At 55.9% G+C, this 22,804-nt stretch overlaps 2 protein-coding genes and 2 non-coding genes across 6 annotated transcripts in view; 2 read left to right on the top strand and 2 right to left on the bottom strand.

The window, feature by feature from the left end:
* Positions 1-8,522: 8,522 nt before the first annotated feature.
* TRNAH-GUG (transfer RNA histidin (anticodon GUG)) lies at positions 8,523-8,594 on the top strand. The gene has a single exon. It is a non-coding gene; the product is annotated as a tRNA-His (tRNA).
* Positions 8,595-8,966: 372 nt separating this feature from the next.
* Positions 8,967-9,038, bottom strand: TRNAH-GUG (transfer RNA histidin (anticodon GUG)). Its single transcript has one exon. It is a non-coding gene; the product is annotated as a tRNA-His (tRNA).
* Positions 9,039-11,561: 2,523 nt separating this feature from the next.
* On the top strand, positions 11,562-20,309 carry LOC102055815 (sodium/nucleoside cotransporter 2-like). Its single transcript, XM_014278592.3, has 17 exons — positions 11,562-11,688; positions 11,761-11,855; positions 12,309-12,400; positions 12,848-13,037; positions 13,403-13,544; positions 14,338-14,451; positions 14,840-14,917; positions 15,288-15,368; positions 15,718-15,798; positions 15,937-16,062; positions 17,294-17,424; positions 17,610-17,778; positions 17,975-18,172; positions 18,620-18,701; positions 19,224-19,322; positions 19,783-19,894; positions 19,971-20,309. The coding sequence occupies exons 1-17, from the start codon at positions 11,620-11,622 to the stop codon at positions 20,092-20,094; spliced, it is 1,983 nt and encodes a 660-aa protein (XP_014134067.1). The 5' UTR covers positions 11,562-11,619; the 3' UTR covers positions 20,095-20,309.
* Positions 20,310-20,589: 280 nt separating this feature from the next.
* Positions 20,590-22,804, bottom strand: part of ALPK3 (alpha kinase 3) — a 34,533-nt gene continuing 32,318 nt past the window's right edge. For all 3 annotated transcript variants that reach the window (XM_055716606.1, XM_027802816.2, XM_027802815.2), the window contains 2 exons: positions 22,573-22,621; positions 20,590-22,402 (listed from right to left, as the gene is read on the bottom strand). In XM_055716606.1, coding sequence (XP_055572581.1) covers positions 22,081-22,402; positions 22,573-22,621 — 371 coding nt within the window. In that variant the 3' untranslated portion in view covers positions 20,590-22,080. The remainder of the gene's footprint in view (positions 22,403-22,572; positions 22,622-22,804) is intronic.

A 22,804-nucleotide genomic window follows, 5' to 3' on the forward strand; every position in this document is an offset into this window, starting at 1 on the left:
GGAAGCCCCCCAGCAGGATGCACAGCCCTGGGGGCTACTTGCTGCCTGTGCTGCCCTCAGCCCATGGAGCCCCCAGGAGGGAGGGCAGGAAGGCGGCAGAGCTGCTGCACACACAGTCCTCAGTCAGAAGCAGAACAACCCACGGCTGCACAGAAGCTATTTTTGGCTCACTTTTATGGCCTGTGGGACTAGGGGAGACAGGAAGCCTTCTGCAGTGGCCTGCAAGGGCCTGGGGCTGGACCTCTGTACCGGGAGCTCTGTTCCCACCCTCTTCCCAGTCTCCATGGAGAGTCCAGGAGCTCTTCTCTGTAATCTCGGGGCTGGAGCTCACAGCACAGCCCTTCCTGTCACCAAAGGCAGCAGTAGCTGCTCACCTGGATAAACACTTTTGAGGCAGGTTGGAGCATGCTCCAGGAAGAGAAAGCCCGGCAGCGTCTTCTGGGCTCCTGCCAGCCCTGCATGGAGCTGTGTGCATCCTCAGCCCTCATCCATCTGCCTGGGTGTCAAGAGCTGCTTCAGCTACCCTGAGTGCTCCTGGTGCTGCGAACAGGAGCCCTGTTTGGCAGCTGGGCCAAGAAGAGGAAACAGGACCTTCCATGGGTCTAGAAGGGCTCAGGCCACATAATCCCAGTAAACCTTCCCCTCCAGTTTAAGCCTGGGTGGTGTGGATGCAGCCCAGCATCCCCCAGGCAGCAGGTTTTGGTGACTCAGAGAAGGTCTTTGTTCCTGCATGCACTTGAGAAGGTGCTCTTGAGGAAGATGATTCACCTGTAGGTGATGTGGGGGCTGAGTTTAGCATTTGACACTTGCCACCTAAGTCAGGTGCTAGGTTGGCTGCTACTCCTGCAGCTGGGAAGCCCGTAGCCCCTTGAATCTCCAGGTACTCCTTCTGCAGCTCAAAATAAAAGCCATCCCCAAGAGCTTAGAAATGTCTGTGGTGACTCCTGCCCCTTCCCTCCTTGGGAGCACCCTGTATGAGCCTTGCTGTGCAGCACAGTGGGGACTGGGAGGATGTCACATCTGCTGGGCCATCCCAACCTCCCCTGTGGTCCAGGTACAGCAGGGGATGTGAGGACTGGGATGTGGCAACTGTGACACCGAAAATGCTTCCCGGGAGCAGCCACGGAGCCCCAGACTGATAAATGACACGTGTTCTCTGCAAATGAACAAGAATTGGCATAAGGAGTAGGAACCTGGCATCGTTAGGGGACAGATGGATAAATATGATATGTTGGAAAAGAGTCAACACAGCTCTCTTACAGTAAATTTTTTTCCAAAGTTAGTGGCTTTCTTGGAAAGAGCCAGCAGGCACCAGAGGGTGATCCCAGCTGAGAGAGGTCACCTGCATTTCCACAAGCAGATCCTTTGATGAGATGAGGTCAGTGGAGAAGTGACAAAATCTGCTAATAATAAATTATTCTGAATACTGAAGATGAATGCTAAGAATTGCAGGAGGACTTTCAGAGATTGAGCAATTTGGCAATAAAATGAGGCAAAAGCCAGTGTCAGGCAAGTGACACACATGGGGAAACCAAGCCCAGCTTCATGTCTAAAGTGATGGGGTCTGACACCGGGAGCTCTGACAGTTCATGAAAACATCCCCTCAGCACTCAGCAGAGGTCAGAACTGCAAAACCTCTTGTCCAAACTGATAGGAAGGGTTAGGGAAAAGTAGAGGTGACATCAGAGGTGCCACTATTCCTTGGTCGGTCCTGGCCTGTGCGTGATCCTGATCTCCCCATCCCAAGGATACAGTGGAACTGGAAAATGCACAGAGAAGGGTAACAGGATGATCAAAGGTTTCTGCACATGGCGCGTGCACATGGCGCGTGTGATGGACCAGGGCTCTTTGTCATGGAAAAGAGACAACTAGGCTTCCGGGGCAGAGAGCTGTGTGGCTGGGGGAGGGTGAGGAGTGACTGGTAGATCAGGGATAAATACGAGGAGGTGACTCGGCACACAGCAGCCCTCCCTGCCATGGGCTGCTGCAGATGCTATGTGGTTTAGGAACAAGACCAGACAAATCCACTGGAAGAAATCCATCAAGCACTGCTAAATACAGACTGGCACAAGGAGCCTTGCAGATCTTAGAGGTAGGGATCGTGCCCAGGGGAAATGTTGCTACACATTTGCACCAGGAGACCATCAAAGTCTGGGCAGTGGGTGAGATGGGCTGCTCTTGCCACAGCAGCTGCCCGCATACAGGGGGATGCTGTTCCCAGATATACCACACACGAACATGCTTTCATTTGGCAATCCATCCCCAGGCTGGAAACATCCCTCTTCCTCGTTTGCACACTAAGCTACTCATCCCCTGCTGGTTTCTCCATAGCACTTAGGAGCTGCAAGGTTTGTTCATCCCTTCCAGATATCCCAGTTCGCATCAGGCTGGAGGGAAATGGCATGGAGACCTCATGCCCACCCAGCCCAGCTCGCTGCCCAGTGCCCTGGGGAGGGCAGGGAGCAGGCTAGCATGGAAGGGGTGCTCTGCACAAGATGCTCTGCAGCCTCCTCTCACACCAGCCTGCCGCAGTGAGTTGCACAAAGGCGGCAAGGGCCAAAGGCAAGCAATGAATTGGGGGAAGGCAGGGAGGAACACGGATAACATGGGCTCACACCAAGTCCCGTACATGATGTGAACGTTGCCTCTCCCAGGAGTCACAAACTAGGACATTTCTGCATCAACACTTGCAGACGTGATGCCAACCTGGGCTTTGTAAATGTGTTCAGGCCACTCAGATGCCTGTCTGTCCAGACATATGGGATATGCCCAAAGCATGTGTGTTTACCAAATGGAGCAAATTCTTGCAGACACTTTTTGTAGCTCCCCAACCATTCCGTCAAAAGAAATCATTATGCAGCTGATAATATAATGGAAACCATGCTAACTGACCAAAAGAAGAGATGTCAGCTCACTGACAGACATCTGCCAGCTCAGAGCCAAATACATCAGTTGTTGCCTCAGCCACACCAAACAACATTTCTGCCTCTGCTCCCAGCGCTGACAGCCCTCTGCACATCCATGACCCTGCGTGTCATAACTGCTCTCTGGTGTGATCTGTTATTTCATTAACACTTGATGAAGTGTGGAGAGCTGTGGGGCTTCATTTCCACAAACCCAAGGGCAGCACCCTGGAAATGAGCCGGTGAGAGAGCTGGGTGACAGATATGAGAAAAAAATGACTTCAGGACTGACACAGAGCATGAGAAACACCTCTCTCACTGACACATGCCAGGTATGGGCTTGAGGGAGACTTCCAAACAGCCACTATGCAAACTTTTTGGTGTAATTTTTGTTTTTCCATAAAATTGTTTCACATGGGCTCAGGCTCTGGAGAACTGAAGCCACACTTGGTGCCTGTGGGGACAGGGGAGCCAAGCCACAGGAGTTCTCTACAGCTGCCTTCAGTATTTCCCCAGCAAAACCAGGCTTGTGGCAGGGAAACCTCATGACAGATGCTGGCTTGGTGGCAGCAGCTGTATTATATCATGCAAATCTCATGGCCTCATCCAAGCACCCACTTTCACACTCCACCTAGCCAGGCTGATGCTTTCAGGGCTCCAGCCATGGCACAGATTCAACCCTTTCGGTGCTGGCCCTCCAGCGGGCAGGGCAGGGCAGGGAGGAACACTGCATATGCAGGGTATTATTTGCCTCTACCAGGGGCCTGACCCTGCAAGGGCACAGCAGTGTCCAGGTGAGATAGGAAGCCTGAATTCCTCCTCTGAATGAACAAAGGAAGTGGGATGAGGTGGGAGAGTGTGGATCTGACCTCAATAGCAAGTGGTAAAGTGGAATTGATTGGAGCTGCCTGCACTCATTGATCTGAGGTTGAGGGAACTGTGAGGCAGGAGCATTTGCAGCTCAGAGTGATGTGCTGGTTGGAGGCCTGTGCTCTGGGGCTGGCAGGGGACCTGTGCATCCCAGGGAAGTGTTAATGGTGGGTATGATTAATCCTGCTGCAATGGCCACCCTCACATAGCTGAGTCTTTCTCCAGACAGACTCTCACTGGCTTTACTATTGACCAGGGGCTGTGAACCACCCCTGACATCCCCTTTGTATCTCTTAATAGGGCTGTCATCAACCATTGGGAAAATGGGCACAGTGGACAAGAGCAAAACAGAGGCCGTTCCCCCCATGCAGAGTGGAGCAAGTGCTTTTGCCAGCAACCCAGTGTGTGTCTTCGAAAGGGATGGGAGGCAGAAAATGAAGCAAGGATAGCTGCCTGTTTTCTGCCTGCTCAGCATCACAAAAAGCAGTTAAGAGGTGGGTTGTGCAGGCTATAAATTCCTGCTGCTGGAGGAGGCTCCTGCTCCTGGTGCAGACAAAGGAAGTGTGAGAGCTTGGGTGGGCAGCTGGAATAAGGCAGGGCACACATGAGCATGGGCTGTGGGGTGGCTGACTCTCCCCTGGGATGCTTTTATCGCATCCCGTCTTCAGCTGGATGCTGGACCCACAAGGAAAGGGCTGAAGAGGCTGCTACAGGCTTTGTGCTCCCTAGAGGTCAGACAGAAGAGCTTTGCTGAATCCCTGCTCCATACATTTTAGGCATCACTTTCCTTGACTTGCTCTGAACGTTGGGGCCAGGCAAGGGGGATCCTAAAACATAACCAAGCAGAAAATCAGTCTATCGTAGCCTGTTTGCCTCCCCTACATAGCGCTGGCAGACTGGAAAATGTCCTTTGAAGCTTTAGAAGAACCAAGACTGTCTCATGCACTGTTGTGGGCTCATAAAGCGTCTCAAGAGCATCACAGCTAAACATTCATGTCAAGAAATGCTTGAGTCTTCGTCCTTCAGCCCTTGGTGCACATATCTCATGAGCTAGAAGAGGATGGGGAGGTGGATGGTGGGGACAGGGCTGTGTCAGGTTGCTTGCAACTGTCTCCCAACTCAGATGTGCTGTCCTTTGCCCTCAGATCTCACCTAAACCTTCACTTACAAAATTATCCCAGCCCCAGGACACTTCCCTGGCCTGCTCTTGCACAAGCATCCTGCACTGTCGCAGCAGTGCCTGTGGGTATGGGAATATGGGATATTGAGCTAGATGGTATAACTCAGTGGAGTCGTTCTGATTTCATTAGGAAGTAAGGTGGGCTTTCAGCAGCAGATCAAATGCAAGCTGAATTTATGGCAACTGAATACACAGAGATGACAATGCTGGCCTGTGTCAGTGCAGTTTCCTGTCACCAGTAAAACACAGAGCACCTCCTTGCAGCACTGGCATCTGCCCTGCTTATCAAGGCACCAGCACTACTCCTGGGGCTGTTTTAGGGATCTGAGACAAAAGGAAGAGGCAGCGGGGATCATCCTGTCTCCCATCTGCCGCCTTGAGGTGCGAAAAGGTGGCCAGGGGCTGTCCCAGTGAGGGAACAGCTGGAGAGGCCACTCAAGGGGCAAAGCAGTGGAGACAGCCATGCAGTGATGAATTGCTCTTGTCCCTGTGCCAGGTGGAAGATTTATGTTTGTGCCACGGAGTGGCAACGTCTAGGCCCAGCAGCACTCTGTCTGGCTGCACTGGCATTTCAACATCGCAGGTGCCTTTAAAATCCCACTGAACACAACCCTCAGGCATCAGAGGGCTTGTAGAAAAGCCATCGAGGGACAGAGCAGGGTGGGTAGAGCAGAGGAGCCTGCCTGGAGCAGCTGTCCTTCCCAGGGGCTGGGAAAAGCCTGAAGGGATCAGGTCATCCAGCAGATGGATGGTCCCCCAATGCCCCCACAAGATCATCCCTTTTCTTTCACGTGCGTGAGCACATCCTGGCAGGTTCCAACCATCTGGGCCAGACCAGCAGCATCCTGTGGACAAAACCACACAGCAAAGGGCTTTCAGAGCCCTGACAACCTGGCACGATTTCATCAGGAATGGCTGTACCCGAAATCTGTTGGGGAAGGCAGCCCATGGGTAGGAAGCTGTGCTGGGACAGGGCCACCACCACCAGTGATGGGCAGCAGCAGCTTCATGCCTCCTCTTCCACACCCACCAGGCCCCTGCCACTTATCTCCATGTCCGTTTGCCACCTCCCTGCTCACTTCCATGTTTGGCCAACTCCTTATTGCCGCAGCATTTATCTCTGTCATGCTTGTTCCAGCAGTTGAGATCATTGTTATTCTGCTGGCTTCCCCCTTACAGAAATGTCTGCTGAGCATCCAAAGCACAAGCCCCACTGCCTCCTCCCTGCCCACCGAGGAGCCTGCACCATGTGCACCACGTGAGCCATACCCAGCATGCACCCACACAAAGATAAGCCCTGCACCACACCAGGCCAAGAGCTGGGATCAAGACCGAGGTGGACACCAATCTCAGGGCTCCCACTCTGCCTACCCATGGAAGTGCCCAGGGAGGCATCCCCTGGTCACTGTAGGTTCTCCATCCCCACCAGGCATGGGCAGCATGTCCTGCCAGAGGTGCTCCACATCTCCACACTGTCCCACCTTCTCTTTTGGGTGCTTCTTCCCCACCACAGCTGTGCTGACCCATTGCAGCAATTGTCCAGGACTGCTCATGAGAGCAGGTCAGCATTGAGCTGGGCTCATCCTTTCACCAGTGACACAGCCCGGCTCAGTGGCACTGGGACACCACCAGCTCAGCGTGGAGGAAGGCACAAGAGGACAAGCACAGGGCAGCTCAAGGACCTCCCCCTCCACAAGCTTGTGCCTTGGGATTCAGGCATTGTGATGACCCCACCTCTGCAGCTCAGCTGCCCCTTGTCCTGCAGATGTCTGGGTGCTCAGGTCTTTCTCCATGGTGCAGCCAAGTGGTTGATGATGGTGTCAAACTTCCTGAACACAGGAAGGAGACACACAGTGATGCTGCACCCGCTTTAGGTCCAGCATGAGGACACAGATGGCCACAGGTGCAAAACAGAAGTGTCTCTGTGACCCTATGGGAGAAACAAACTGGGATTGTTAGAGGGTGGACAAGGGAAGCAGAAGGGCAGCACCAAAACCCACACAACATCCAGGTCATTCAGAGATAACCACCAAAGAGCCCCTCCTCCGCCACCTCCTGGTCAGCCAGGTTGGATGTTGTGGAAAGCATCTCCCATTGCAAAGGTTCCCACCGTGGCTAGAAGGACCCGGTGTCCAGGGCAAGTCAACAGCAAAGAAGCTGAAGGAAGAAATAGGTGGGCTTAGGCAGACAACAGGAGGACACAAAAGGCCATTCTGTCTTCCTCCACCACTCTGAGCTCTTTTGGGTTGGATACGAGGAAGATGAGGATCTCAGGGTGGCAGAAGTAATTACTTCACAGAGTAATCAGGGTGCATGGGGCCCTCCTCTGGTTTGTCCCAAGCCTCAGGAAGACTTCTTTAGATTTAGGATTCACCAGCTGCAGCAGATACAGGAGAAGGGATGCGGTGCAGGGATGTACCCCTGCCCAGCACAGCCGGCATGGTTGCAGGACACCGCTGCCTCTTCCAGCACCCCTCACATGCAAGCAAAACACATAGAGGTGCATCTATATAATGCCAAGTGATGAGCTCATGGCACACACAGGAGCAGAGGTTTCTGTGACCAGCTCTTCCCTGTGATGCAGCAGTGAGGCATGAGTCATCTGGGCCATCGGAGTGCCTTGAAGTGCCATGATTGCTCTAAGAATATTTTACACAAAGAAATACTTTTGATCCCAGGTGTTTTGAATTCGTTGTGTATTTGTGAAAAGAAGAGCCTTTAATACTTGGAGCACTGTGAAAACCGGCGACAGTGGTGACGGCAAACAGGCATTAACTATTCATGTGTGCTTCAGCAGGAAGAGGAGCCGCAGCACGAGCGGTACCGCCGCTGCTCCGGGCCCCATGGGCCTTGTCACAGCTGGTCCTTCTTGGCACACAGGCCCCACCGTGGCGGGCTCGATGCCACAGGACCTGTTCCCTGAGGAAGACCCGGGGGGGTCGTTGCAGCGAGGGGGGCTGGATTAGGGGCGCAGTGCGGCTGGGGTGGGGAGGGAAGGGTTGGAGTCTGAGGGTCAGGGCTGGGGTAGGATGGGGCCGAGGCCAGCGTGAGTGTCAGGGCTCGCAGAGGGGTGACAGAGAGTTCAAATAACGGCTGGGGTGAGGGTCGGGGTGACGCAGAGGTGTTGGGGCCAGGGGCTGCGGTGGGGTTGGGGTGGGGTGAGCAGCGTGGCTGGGGTCGGGGCCAGGCCCGGGCGCGGGGTGACAGGCGTGCGCTGGAGCAGGGACCCGGCCCGGCTTCAGGGCCCGGCTCGGGAGCGGGCTGTAACGGGGGCGGGCGGCGGGGGCAGGGAGCGATCCCAGCCCCTGGCCGGGGGCAAGGGGGAGAGGGGCAGGGGCAGAGGGGGAGGGGCCGAGCACCCCAGGCCCCACGGCCGCAAGCCGCCCCACGCAGGCGTACAGGCACGGGTGCCGGGAGGGGAGCGGGGGTCGCCGCTCACTTACGTCATCGTGGAGACACAGCCTCACGGAGGCGGAACGCACACGCCTGGTCCCACCCTGCGCCACAGCTGCCGACGTCAGCCCTAAGGGCTGTCGCGCAGGATGGGTTAGTCAGAGCCCAGGTAGCGCGCCGTGATCGTATAGTGGTTAGTACTCTGCGTTGTGGCCGCAGCAACCTCGGTTCGAATCCGAGTCACGGCATCGCTCCGGCGGTACCACGGCATACGGGCTCCGATTTTTCTGCTCTTTTTTTTTTTTTTTCCCTTTAACTTTTACGACAACTTCATTAAGTCTTTATCTCTTTTCACGTTGCACCCATATTTCACATTTTTTTCCCGGGTCCTGGCGGGTCGCGGTGCTGCAGGGCCCGGCTCGCCCAGTCCGGGCACTCTGCAGGGCGGTGGGGGGGATAAGTAACGGAGCGACGGGAAAATAATAAAATAAATGAAATTAAATGAAATAATAAAACAAAATAAACAAACCCCCATAAAATAAGATAAACCCATAAAATAAAAAAGACGGCGCCGGAGAGGTAAAAACAGAAGCCCGTATGCCGTGGTACCGCCGGAGCGATGCCGTGACTCGGATTCGAACCGAGGTTGCTGCGGCCACAACGCAGAGTACTAACCACTATACGATCACGGCGCGCTACCGAGGCTCCCGGGAAGTTCTTTAGCCCGGCGACTCTTAGTGCTGACGCAGCAGCTGCGGTGCGGAACTGTGCACTTTCGTGTGGTGCTCGTTTGCCCCAGCACCGAGCGAGCGGTGCCTGGGCCTGTGCGTCCCGCGGGTGTTTGCATGAGCACCCCTGGGGTGCCGCAGCAGGCTGGGGAAGCCTCGCCCAAGCAGAGGTGGGTTTACATGAGCATCGCACAAGCCACAGTCAGGGTTTTGCTCCTCATTGTCCATGCAATGGGACTAGATAAAATCCACAGGGAGAAGATGCTGGTCATGGGCACTGGGGAAGTGACATTTGCGTACAGGCAGCATGTGCTGCGTGACCATCCTGAGCATCCTGTGGCATCATTAATCGATCTCTGAACCAATTCCTGCTAATCCCTGGTGTTGGCACCCTGAGAGCCACATCGCTTCACTGCTTCTTGTGAAAAAAAACCCAAACAGCAAAACCCTAAGAGAGATACCAGCCGGGTGCACGCATGTGGGGATGCAACTCCCACTGTCCCACATGGAAAAACGGTTTCTGACACATGCTGGCAGCCAACGTTTTTGCTGCCTGCAGCCCTGTGTCCATCTGGCGCTGCTCAGGCACCAGGTGATGTGACTTTGCACTGCCACAGCTTTGACAGCCACGTGTGCCCGACTCTTTGCAGGAATCATTTCCTGGGGCAGGGTAAAGGTTGGATTTCTGCTTTTGCTGTCTTCCCTCAAGGCTCATTTCACCTGGGGGTAGAAGTAATTTGGGCAACTTCTTTTGGGCGGCACAGTGCCCTGCATGGCTGCCCAGCGTGCTCCCCTGTGTGCCCTGATGGCAGCTGGGTGCCCAGATATGAGCCCCGGGAGGAGCCAGGGCAGCTCCGGCCCTGCAGGGCCCACCCAGGTCTTTGGACTGAGCTGTTAATCAGTAACTGGGGCGCGAGGCAGGGAGCTGCGCAGCTGGTGGGGCTGGTAGGTGAGTGTGGGGGGCCAGCAGGCACCAGCATCGGGGGGAGCCATGGGGCATGAGGCTGTGGGGGGCATGAGGACGTGGGGGTGTGAGGGCGTGGGGTGCAGGGATACAGTGGGGAAGGCAGAGGGGCACGCAGCCACACTGTACCACGAGGCTGTAAGGGGCCACAGGGGACAGCAAGGTGCAAGGGGCATGGCATGGGGAGCGTGGGGCGTGATAGGGTGAGTGGGCATGTGGGAAGCATCCACCTGCTGCCCCACTGATAGCTGTCTGTCCATGTGGCCCCACTTCCAAAGGCTCCTGGAGGGCACGGATGCTGGGAGGGATGGGGAGAGCCAGGAGCCCTGGGGGTCTCAGCACACTGGGAGGTCCTGGAGGGGTCTCTGAGCGTTGAGGGTGCTGGAGGGGTTGCTGAACCCAGAGAGGTCCCGGAGGGGTGTACCTGAAATGGTGGTGGGCCTGGGGAGGGGTATCCTCCTGAACCCTGCCAGGGTCTTGGTGAGGGGTCCCTGAGCTCCAGGGGGCACCAGGAGCGCTGACAGCTCTGGAGAAGGTTCTGGGTTCCTACCATGGCTGTGGGTCCCGCCTTGCTGCTGAGGTGCCACAAGCCCAGGGACACACTGCGGGCCGGCACACCTCAGTGGTCCCCCTTGGTGGCTCCGCTAGCCTGTGGAGCCCACCACCATCTTCAGCTGCCATGAGGTCCTGCATTGAGAGGGATGTTCTCTAAAACAACTCACCCCCACTCGTTTCATTTAAGGTTTGGTCACTTCCTTCAGTGGACCCTAAATCTCACACTGCAGCAAGCAGGCAATGACCCTGCTATCTCCACCCACTCCATGCAGACTTCTATGACTCTCCTCCAAAGCAAGGACAACCCCTTATTCCTTCTGTCCTCACACAGAAATGGTCCAATGGTCAATCATTGCCTTCTCTGCAACTTCTCTGCTCTTTTCTCATCCTTCTCCAGATATAGGGTGTCCAAGTGGGATGCTCCAAGGGTTCCTGGCCTGGTATAGCACTGATTCTTCTGTCTTTGCTGAACCAGTTCTCAAGTATGATGCTCCTTTAGGACCAGTCCCCATGCACGCTACCACTTCTTCCTTCCCATTGCTCCTGCACTGTACTGTTACCAACATGAAAGGACTTTGTTCCTTACCTTAATTGGTTGCACCAACAGCTCTTGATGAGACATGCAGCCAGATTTATTTTTTGCAAAATCCCACTTGCAAAGGGGCTTACGGAGGCTGGTGGCCACAACCACCAACTTGGAGGAGTACCAGCTCTCCCTGCTGCCTCTAGTCCTCTCCTGTAATTCCTCTGAAGTGCAGAAAAGCAAAGACCTTCCCAGAGAACAAGGAAGTCAGCACACCAGCCCCATGGCTTGAGGACGCCATGGGATGGTCCCTTGATATGCTGGTGCAGGAACTGCTCTGAATCCCTACTGCAAAGGACATTCTCCTCTTGGAGACCCAAAACTGAAAATAGGGGTTGGACATCCATCCTTTCCAGAACTGATCCTGTCTTTCTTTCCCCAGCCAGCACTGGACCCTCACAGTGCTGTTTCTGTAATGCATTGAAGCTGTGGCACTTCTGGAGATGGAAGAAAACCAGATAACCCTGGGCAACCTTGAGAAGGGCGCTGATAACCCAGCTTTCAGCTCTGTGGTAAGTCCCTCCTTCCCCTCCAGCTGGAGTACAGGAGCTGCTCAGGGTGCTCCAGCTAATGGTGTTTTCCAGGGGGAGGAGAGACTCTATGAGGAACGTGATGGTCCATGTGGTGAGAGTGAAGAGGAGAGGAGAGAAGGGGAAGGGAGATTCTCCTCCTACTGCAGGTAGGATAACCCCGTTATGTAGGGTATTTCCAGTGGCCGTAGCAAGTCTACAATCCTTGGGCCAGCAATTTTCCTGGAACCAAACCTGATCTGGGAGCAGAGTAGGGTTGTATTGACCACATAGGGGAGACAGTGCCTGACGGCTCCATATGGCTTTGTAGGGTGGCAGTGGCAGGTGTCTATCCCCATAGCAGCCACCTAGCGCAAGCCTCCACTCACGGTGCCTGGGGTGTGTGGTGAGGTCTCCCCTGCCATAACAGGCCAGCCCACTCCTCCTGGGAGTGGGCAGCAGAGGTGCTAGAGGCCACGGCACACCCACACCACCATGCTGCTGCCACAAGCTCCCTCTGGGAGGTATGGTTGTGGTCTGGCTCCATTGAATTGGGCTCGGTTGGGTTGATCTTTGGAATCCACCTTCTGTGCCTCTCATGTCCGGCATATGACTCTCCCCAGGAAGGCCCTGCAGCCGGTATCCAAGGCAAAGCACTTCTGCAAGGCTCATGCCAAGGTGTTGAGAAGAGTCATCCTGTGGCTTCTTGGAATAGGTGAGGACTTCTGGCACTGAAGCCTCATCTCCACATCCCTTTGGATGGCTGTGCCCTCAGCCTCCAAGCGCTGGGCATGGCCACCCATGTGGAGGTTGTATCTGCTCTCACCAGCCCCACTGTCTGTCACCTCCTCACCCCACCACTCCTGTCCATGAGGACTACCTGCACCTCACTGTCCTCCTTCCCTTTCTCCACCTGCCCAAAGGGTATGCTGTGCCTTTTCTGCTCACTCCATGTGCTCCCAGACAGCCAAAGTGCTGTCACCAATGAGCCTGGCTGCTGGGGTGCTGCTGCCCAAGTCCTCCTCGTGCACAGATGGGAGCCTCAAGGGTGGCCAGGGAAGGACATTTGGAGGAAATGAACCTCACTGTTGGCCCCAGATAGTGTTATGAATCCGTGACCCTATGGCCCTGATGTTTCTGACCCTCAATGTGCCTTCTCCAGCCTACCTGTGCTACTTTATTGCGGCCTGTTGGCTCAATTTCCAGCGAGCCCTTGCCTTGGTTGTCATGACTGCTGTGGTTGTTTTCTTCATCTGTTGGAACCTCTTCAAGAAGCACTGTGGGGCAAAGGTATTGCTGCTCCTCAGCTCTGTTTGGAAACGCTTCCATAAGTTCTGGCCATGGTTGAAATGGTGAGTCAGGAAAAAGCAGGACCAGATCCCCCCCAGTGCCCACATCCCCTCTCCCATGGCTGCCCGGCCAGCATGACCAATGGCCAGTGGCATTGGGCACATGCCCTAGTGCTGTGCAGGTACCTCATGAATGATGAGGCATGGCCCAGCCTGGGAATCACTTAAAAGCCATGGTAGAAAGCTCTTGCTACTCTACCTCTGTAGCGTAATGGCTGTTCACACCCCTTGTTTGTGCCCAAGCCCCAGGTTTCTTTAGATGCATGGACCTTACAGTGGCATCTCCCACACAATTAGCTCCTACCCTTCGTGATCTGCTCTCCCCATGGTGACATCCTCTCTGTGACAGTCTGTGATTTCCTTTGCAGGCTTCTGTTTGTGGCCCACCTGGGAGGCCTGATTATGTGGCTGGCTTTGAACACCTCCGGAAATCCAGAGCAGTTCATCTCATTAGCTGGCTTCTGCTTTTTGGTGCTGTTCCTGTTTGCCTGCTCCAAGCACCATGGTGAAGTATGTGTTTCGGGTGTAGCTTGGCCATTGGTCCTCTCGCAGGAGGTGGCCATCCAGCAAAGGGGAACAAGTGTTTCCTTCCCACTGGCATCCCCTGACTGCACATTGCTGGAGCTCCCTGGAGGGAGCAGAAGCACAGTAGACATCCTGGGCAGAGCTGGGCACAGCCTGGGGAGCCAAGCTGGTCAGGTGGACAGAGCCCCAAGCCACCTCACTGCTCTCCTTCCCACTGCTCAGCCCATGGCTCCCCCACAGTGCCTCCATCCTGTTCTCTACCATGTCCCTCATAGTGGGTCATACCCAAAGACCCAGCAACAGCCCCATGCCTGAGCTTCAGGTGCCTGTGGGTGGAGGGTGGGCCTGAGCTTTGGGTGCCCTGGGTGACTTGGGCAGAAGTGATTGAAGTCCCAGTGGCTTCCAAGCCAACCTCCTTCAATATTTTGGGCAATGCCTCCATTTGCCTCCCCCGAAGGGTTAATGAATAAGAAGTTTTGATCTAGCTGGTCTGTACTACCAGCCAAACCACCAGAAGGTCTCTGTGCTCATCTCTGCCTGGGTGAGCCTGGCAGGGTACATTCCACCAGCCAGTTCCCGAGTCTCACCAACTCACCTTCCTTATCACTGAACTATGTGGGTTTCTGTGACACTTTCTGTTTTAGTGTCCCCATGAGTCTCACCGAGGGCACAGTGTAATGGCGTTTGCCATGTGCAGCTGTTGAAAGAGCAGGAAGCAGAGAGGGAAGTCTTTAGACTTTGCTAACATTTCAGTCTCCATTCTGCTCTTGGCCCATAGGTGTCCTGGAGAGCTGTTTTCTGGGGTCTTGGCTTAGAGTTCTTATTTGGACTCTTGGTCCTCCGAACAACCCCCGGCATTCAAGCCTTCCAGTGGCTGGGTGACCAGATCCAGGTACTGTATCTACTCACCCCAGCCTGTGCTTGCACTCTCCATTTAGCCCACCCTGGGATCAGCAAGAAGGGCAGAGGGTGGCATGAGGCGGAGAAGCTGCAGGGACTCGACACTCACAAACGTTTTTGTTTGGGACTGGAGAAAAGCCAGCTCTTTCCTGGTTTTCTGCAGCCCAGACCGTTTGGTGCAGTCTCCCTTGCAGGTTGGAGCAGTGCCCTGTGGCTTGGAGACAGCCCACCAGTGTCCCCAGCTTTGGTTTCAGAGGGTCATTCTCTGGCAGGGCAGTGAAGTGAGCTGTGGGTACAGACCCCCTGTGAGGTAGAAGTGAGATGTCAGGGAGAGAGCTGATGGAGCTCACCGCCCTATCATGTAACTTCTCCACTTGCAGTTCTTCCTGGGCTACACCACAGCTGGCTCCAGATTCGTCTTTGGAAACACACTCATTGAAGAAGTCTTTGCCTTTCAGGTCAGCTTGGGGAATGGAGTATGGGCAGGGAAAGCCAGAGCCTGGCTTTATACTGCTCTGGCTGCCTTGCTGGGTCCTGGAGAGCATGGAGCTAAACACAGCCAGGATTGCTGCAGCAGAGCTCAAGCAGCTCAAGGATAGGTCTCCCTCAGCTTTGTACCCACCCATGAACCTCCTCAATGCCATGGAGGGTTTGCACTGGTCCCTGTCCCTCCTTCCAGCCTGGCCCAGTGTTGTGACACCCCAGTAGTGTGATCTGGCTATGCAATACCACACCATGCTCACAGGACAGAGCATCTTGGTACCCAGGTATACTGAGATGTGTTTCTCAGCTTTCCTTTAACCCTGTGCTCTGGTGCCTTGCCTGCAGGCTCTGCCCATTGTGGTTTTCTTCAGTTGTGTGATGTCCATCCTCTACTACCTTGGTGTCATGCAGTGGCTCATTGTCAAGGTAGGGCCTCACACCTGTTTCTGGGATGGTGCTGGAAAGGAAAAGAACCTGTTGGGTTCTCTGACTACTATGATCGGCTGAGGGAAATCCCAGGAAAATTGGCATGGTACTAGTTTGGGGCGATTTGTCTTGCAAGACAGGACATATCTAAGGAATGGACACAACCCCCTTCTTTCTTGCATGTCCTCCTGAGAAAGCCCAGCCTTTGAGTTGATGTTGCTACCTGGTCTGTGGGTGCTTCCCAAGATCACTTCTCTGCAGCTTGAGGGCCAAACAGTGCCCTGCTTCATGGGGTGGGTGGCTGGGTGCCAGGAGCCTTTGTGAGCATGGTGGCCTTGTCTTTCTCCAGATCTCTTGGCTGCTTCAGGTTTCGATGGGCACCACACCCACTGAGACCCTGAGTGTGGCAGGGAACATCTTCGTGGGACAGGTAAGGTCCTGGGCAGGAGATCCAGCTCCTTAGCCTTTGCAGCTGACCCTGCTCTGGAGGAAGGGTCTTCTCCCTTCCCAGGGGACCTGCAGCCCTGTGTTACCGTATCTAAGGACAACAGGGTTTTCTCTCTTGCAGACTGAAGCCCCGCTGCTCATCCGCCCATACCTTGCAGACATGACCCGTTCAGAAATCCACGCTGTGATGACTGGTGGCTTTTCCACCATTGCAGGCAGTGTGATGGGTGCCTACATATCCTTTGGGGTGAGTGCCTGAGCAGATGTATGCCATGTGTTCCCTGCTATGGGGTCCTGACATGCAAGAACTGTCCTGGACTTGCAGGTGGGAGAAGACCTCCAGCAGGTGCCCCATGGTGCCCTTCCATAAGCAGGGTGAGGGCAGGGTACCTCCACGTCCAGTCTCACCTTTGCTGGCCAGGCCAGAGCCTTGAAGCCCTGCCCAGTAGAATGCACTGCCATGGGACTCTCACCACATGTCCCTGCACAGCAAGCAGGGCAAATCTCACCACAAGGTAATTGAGCCTGGAAGGACCCTCTGGGGGTCTCTGATCTGCCCTCTTGCCCAAGTGAGGTGACAGCAAAGCCCAAGGGGCTGCAGAGGGCCTTGTCCAGGCTGGTGGTGGACATCCCCACGGATGGAGATCTCCCCCCACCTCTCCGGTCCACCCCACAGGTGCCTTGGTCATGGAGAACAGTTTTTTCCTTATATCCAACTCAAATTTCCCCACTGAAACTGTGCTGTTGATTCTCATCCTTTCACTGGGCATCTCCAAGCAGTCTTCCCTGCCATCTCCTTTTAAGTAGTTGGGAACAGCAACTACAACCCCCCCAGCCCTCTGTTCTCCCAGCCAAACAAGTCCCATCCTCCAGCATCGCCTTGGCACCCCCGGGAATGCCCTCTTCAATTCATCAGTGTCTCAGCCCTGGACACGGTGTCCAGACATGGCCTCATCAGTGCTCTGTAATGGGGAATAAACCTTCCCCTTGACCTGCTGGCTGAGCTCCTGCTATTGAAACATTAATTAGTCTCCTTAAACAGGGAGCCAAGGGTAAAAGGTCAGAGAAATGAGACATTGCCACTCGGGGGGCAGGGCAGGGGTGAGACTGGGTTTGGCTCTTCATCAGCAGGTAGAAGTTCACAATGTTGCACAACCTCTTGCTCTGATACTGATAAAAAGGGACAGGGAAGGGACAAGAACCATCACAATTAGGTCAAATGGCAGGAGAGACTAACACCTCCAAGGCTGTGCTTGCTGCTGCTCCAGCAGTGTCTCCATCCAGGCGAGCTGCCCTATGTGCTGTGGCCAGCTGAGATGGGAAACCCAGGCAATTTTCCCAGCCTGAGCAATCTGAGAGCCCTGAACTGCTCCAAGCATTGCTGGCCAATGCCAGCTGTGTGCAGGGGTGCCCTGGGGTGACACGTCACAGGGGTCAGCCTTGCAGAGGTGCCCTAGCCAATGGTCTGTGTGTTGCAGATAGATGCGGCATCACTGATCGCAGCCTCTGTGATGGCTGCACCCTGTGCCCTTGCCATGTCCAAACTCGTCTACCCTGAAGTGGAAGAGTCCAAGTTCAAGGGCAAAGCAAGCATCCACCTCTCCAGTGGGTGAGTGTGAGGAGAGGGATGGTGGAGTCGGAGGGCTGCACATGTCCCGCCAGTGTGGGGAGCCATGGAGGCACAAGTGGACATTGTGGGTGGCCCAAAGTTGGGAGAACCTGTGCTGTGCAGACATCAATGGGCTGAGAGCTGACCTTGCACAGGGGATGCCACTGGGGCCTTTATCCACACAGGGAAGAGCAGAACATCTTGGAAGCTGCAAGCAACGGAGCTGCCGCCTCTGTGGGGCTTGTGGCCAACATTGCAGCCAACCTCATCGCCTTCTTGGCGGTGCTGGAGTTCATCAACACTGCTCTGCACTGGTTTGGGGAGATGGTAGACATCGAGGGACTCTCCTTCCAGGTACCCCCGGGGGCAGCTCCATGGTCTGGGCTGCCAGATCCTGCATCACGCCACCTATCTCCACCTTTGCCCACTGCCTTGGTAGGCTGCAGAGACCCTTGCCGGGCGTTTGGCAAATGCTGGCAGGAGGTGTCCAAGCTGGCGGCTATGTGGATGGTCAGCTCTGAATTGCTCCTTTCTGGAATGCTTTCCCCAGCTGATCTGCTCCTACGTCCTCATGCCCGTGGCCTTTCTCATGGGGGCAGACTGGGCAGACTCGCCACTGGTGGCCGAGCTCTTGGGGATCAAGATCTTCCTGAACGAGTTTGTGGCATACCAGCAGCTGGCCACGTACAAGAAGAACCGTCTGTCAGGCCTGGAGGAGTGGGATGGGAGCCGGAAGCAGTGGATATCTGTGAGGGGCACCTGCCACCCTGCCATGCCCAGGGCAGGGGTGCAGTCAACAAAAATGGGCCATGGGACCCGGCTAGGCCAATAGGTGGTGGGCAGGCAGGGGGATGACAGTGTTGGGGGTGGGAGGGCACCTCTGGCCAGCTAGACTTGGATGGTCACTAACTTTGGGTATGGGATCATCCTGAAGGAGTCCGTGAAGCCTTTTCCCATTTATCCTGCTCCCTGGGGCAGATCATGGTGCTACAGGGCTCCCTGTCCCCTCAGCCCAGCCTCTCCCAGGAGCAAGCTACCATCTGCATCCTCGCTCTCAAAAACAGCTGAAGGAGAAAGGATGGAGGTGGGGGGGGTGGGGGTGTCCTATCTCCATCACGTCTGTCTGGGCTGGGAGCTATGACATTGTGCTCAGCTCTGGGTGCAGGCAACTTTCCCCTGCTGCTGTGCCCTCCAGGAAAGAGCCGAGAGCATTGCCACCTTTGCCCTCTGCGGATTCGCCAACCTCAGCTCCATTGGGATCATGCTGGGAGGCCTAGGTGAGTGTGACCTGCTTTCTGGGTGTGTGGGCATGATGCAGGGGGATCTGGGCCCAAGGAGCAAGGGCTCAGCTGCGGCAGGAGGAATTTGCTGCCCTCAAGCTCCATGTTCGGTCTCTGCCAATGCACAGATAAGAAACAGGATTTGCATGGTGACAGATGATTTTGCACTGCACCCATGGGCAAGAGCACATGCACATCCCACACACCCAAACACTACCCAGCCATGGGGCACAGAGCAGACACTCCAGTGCTGAGAGTGCTGGGGGCTCTGGCTGATCACCCATGGGTGCAGGGTGGGCACAGTGCTCTGTCAGCACCCACCACTGCCAGGACAGGCAGACAGCATGCCGGGTGCTGGCTGGGATCACCATGTCCTCTAGACACCAGAGGCTGGGGTGTGCAGGACACTTATCTGGCGGAGCCAGCTGGGGACCCGGGACACATCCCTACCCATCCCCAGCCTGGGACAGAGCCAGAGCAAGACTCTGACTCACCCCAGTCTCTGCTTTGCCCTTGCAGCTTCCATGGCACCCCAACGCAAGGGTGACTTAGCCTCCATCGTGCTGCGAGCCCTGCTCACTGGTGCCTGTGTCTCCATGCTCAATGCCTGCCTGGCAGGTAGGTGCTTGCCCACTGCCAGCAGGGCCAGAAAGAACCAGAGAGGGACAGGCAAAGGGCTGAAGATCCCTGTAAATGCAGGTGCAGGGATGAGGATGGCTGACCTGCCCTCCCCATGACTCTGCCAGAGCCTCCAAACCCTCTGCTCTCCCCACGTGGCTTTGCCAGTGGCTGCCTAAGCCCAATAACTCTGCTGGGGCCCCTCATCCTCATCTGGGCTGGGGACATATCAAGGGCAGCTTTTGGGCCACTGCACAGTTCCCTGGGGTCACTCCTGCAAGCAGAACATGGACACATGGGACCCACAAGCACAGTCCCAGGTACAGAATTTGCAAGGAAGCATAGTTGGCGTATGGGATTTGACAACAGGGTGGGGTACAGGACCTCCAAACATGCTCAGGGCATGGGATTTGCATGCATGGTCCCTGAAGAACCCCAGCCAGGAGACCTTGTCCCCCAGGTCTCCTTCATGTGCCAACGGAGGTGGGCAACTGTGTGACCTTCCTCAGTACTGCCAACTTCAGCTCTACCAGCTACACCATGTACACGTGCTGCAAGCAGCTCTTTGCCAGGTGGGTGTGAAGGTCCTGCCCAGGGAACCAGGTGCTGGGACAGCAGCTCATCCTTACCATGCTTCTCTCCTTCCAGCTCGGTGCTCATGAACGGGACACTCTCCTTCACAGGAGCCTGGGCCAGTGTGGGGGACAGCACGCTGTGCCTGACGCAATGCTGCAGGCATTACAACCACACATCCTGTGCAGGGACAACCTAGAAATGTGCAGGCAGCTGCCTGGGAACACCAGGGTTTGCTAGGCCTGGCCCCAAAGGCAGAAAAAAAACCTAGCAAGAGACCTGTGCATTTAGTCTTCTCCACTCCAGTGATGACTGATAGCCACATGCACCCTGCAACCAGCACCCTTCAGTGCTGGCCCTGTGGACATGAGGGAACTGCTCCCAAATAAATCATGGAAAGCCCCATGTACTTGCCCTCAGGCCCCTGACTGCAGTTGTCCCACATGGCATGAGGTGCTGTGCTCCGGGTACACCCCACAACAGCAGCTCCCATAGCCAGTGTCTACTGCAGACCCTCACAAGCCAAGCCTCCACCAGGTCCCAGCTTTAGGGTCCAGCCAAGCCACCCTCTTCTACCCTGTGGGGTGCAGATGGGGGTAAAGCCATTACTTGAAGATGATTCCTTCCCCTGAGCACAAAGCCACCTGTCCTGCTGTGGGTGCATCTTTTCTGCAGGGACCACAGTGCCAGGGAGTAGGCCAGTCCTTTTTGCTTTATTGCACTCGAGAGCACCCATTTGCCAAGGCAGATACATTCTGTACATTGTTATTTTACAATGACCCAACAACAAAGCCCCAGGACCCCAGAGCACACCTTACTCCCAGCTCAGTCCATTCCCTCCTCCACCAGGCTGAACCAAGCCACTGTTTCAGACACCACCATGCTGGATGGCATTGCTGGTGGCCAGCATCCTCCTCCAAAGCCCTAGGAAAGGCCATGCTCTGCAGCAAGATGAAGCAGGCAGTGCTGAGGCTGTTTCCAAGCCTTGCGGCCCACTGCCATGCTCTGCTGGCTGCAGCCTGAGTGAGCTGACAGACACAAGGGAGGCTTGACGCAACACACAGTGTTTTACTCTCCAGCATGAGCATCAGTGCCTGTCCGTCACTGCCTCCTGCAGCAGGATCTGGAGAAGGTGCTGTTAGTGGCCACCAGGGTATGGCATGTGCCAAGCAAGGGTGATGCTAAGCAAGCATGATCAGGTCATGCTATGGGGCTGGGCATGGTGGGCAAGGTCTGCAAATGGCAGGTGGGCAAGGAGAGGTGAGCCCTGTGGGTTGGACACCCACATGTGCCAAACCAGTGCCTGACACAGCCAGGAGGTCTCCCCTTGGCCCTGCTCCCAGGCACCCTGTGTGAGGTAGAGCATCCTTAATGGGTGCTGGCCAGCACGCCAGAGCAGCACCGCCACCCTCAGCATCCACCCAGCAAGGGGGTGGGAGGCTCACCCCAGGGTGCAGGGAAAGCTGGGAGGGCAGGGGTGCAAAATCGCAACCCTGTGCAGCTGCCGGTACAGATGCCAATGACCCACCATGGGACTAGCCTGTACCCCAGAGTCCTACACAACAGCAGCAGGAGCCCTGCAGCTCACCTCTGAACCCCTCTGCAGTAAAACGTTCTAAAAGTGTGCCAGGGCGAATGAGACCACCTGGGCGCTGTTGGGGTTCACATCCCTTGACACAGACCGCTGGCAGGGCTTGGCCTGGTCACTTTATGGAGGACACAGAGGGATGTGAGGTGCTGGGAGCCCGGAGGGCAGCTGGGACTCTCAGTTTGCTGGTGGATGGGGGGAGCCAAGGAGGGTGCCTGGCACCTGCAAAGCCTGAGGGAGCACGTCTGACAGCCCCTGCCTTAAGGAAGGCAAACAGAGAATTGAGAGAGGAAAGCGAGCCCAAGTGTGGAGGGGTACGTGGCCCCACAGGCTCCACCCCCAGCAGCAGCTCTTATGAAGAGGTATTGGTGAGGGGGTCCACACTGCCCACAGCCCCCCCTGGGACCCCAGCTGAGCTGCTCACACTAGCACACGTCACACAATGCAAGCACTGCAGGCTGGGGTGGGCGCTAAAGGGAGGAGAGTGGCAGCAGTGACTGCTGCCAGGGTCTCTGCTTCCCAGCCTGGTCACGTGCTGCCTCCGGGCTGCTTGGGCTGGGGTCCAGAGTCAGGGGTCCCAGCTGCAGTGGGCTCTGGCTACTGTGGGCGGCCAGACCTGTTGCTCTCTCCTGACCCAGGTTTGGAGGCTGCCAGGGCCTCCCCTGTTTCTGCAGCTCTGCGGGAGCTCTTGGGGCTCACAGCAGCCTTGCGGGTACCCTGGGGACTCGCCAGCCCTTTCTTCTGGAGCTGAGGACTGGACTGGGCAGATTTCCTACCCATGGAGGGGCTCTTGGAGCCCTTGGGCTTGGCTGGCTCCAGTGTCTTCAGGCCCAGGATGCTGCAGTAATGGTTACACTGGTGAGCAGCCACGAATTGCTCCAGCAGGGAGGGAAAACAGCTTTCCTTCAGCCCCTGGTACCTGCCAACACAGCTGTCCTCAGACCTTACTTTGCACCAGGAGATGTCCTGCCAGAGCAGGAAGCCAAGGACAGAGCCCAGCCATGCTCACCACCATGGCCCTTCGCCACGTGATTGGCAAAGCTGGGAACAGCCAGGGCCACCCTGCACCAGCAGCTCAGGGTCACTCACCCTTTCAGGTTGGTAGCAATCCGCACGTTGGTCATCTTCCAGCCCACTCCTGTAATGAAAGGGAGGACAACTAGTCTCTGCATAGAGGAAACCGGGCACCAGCACCAAGGGCAGGTTATCCTGCTGGGAAGCTGGCTCCATGGCATGTGGGGAAAGAGGCAGAAGGGCAAGGCTGGGGTTTTTTCTCCTCTTACAGGCCAGAGGGTAGCAAGGGGGCACGGGAATCAGATGG

Source organism: Falco cherrug, chromosome 7, assembly GCF_023634085.1.
Source record: "Falco cherrug isolate bFalChe1 chromosome 7, bFalChe1.pri, whole genome shotgun sequence".
Classification (NCBI taxonomy): domain Eukaryota; kingdom Metazoa; phylum Chordata; class Aves; order Falconiformes; family Falconidae; genus Falco; species Falco cherrug.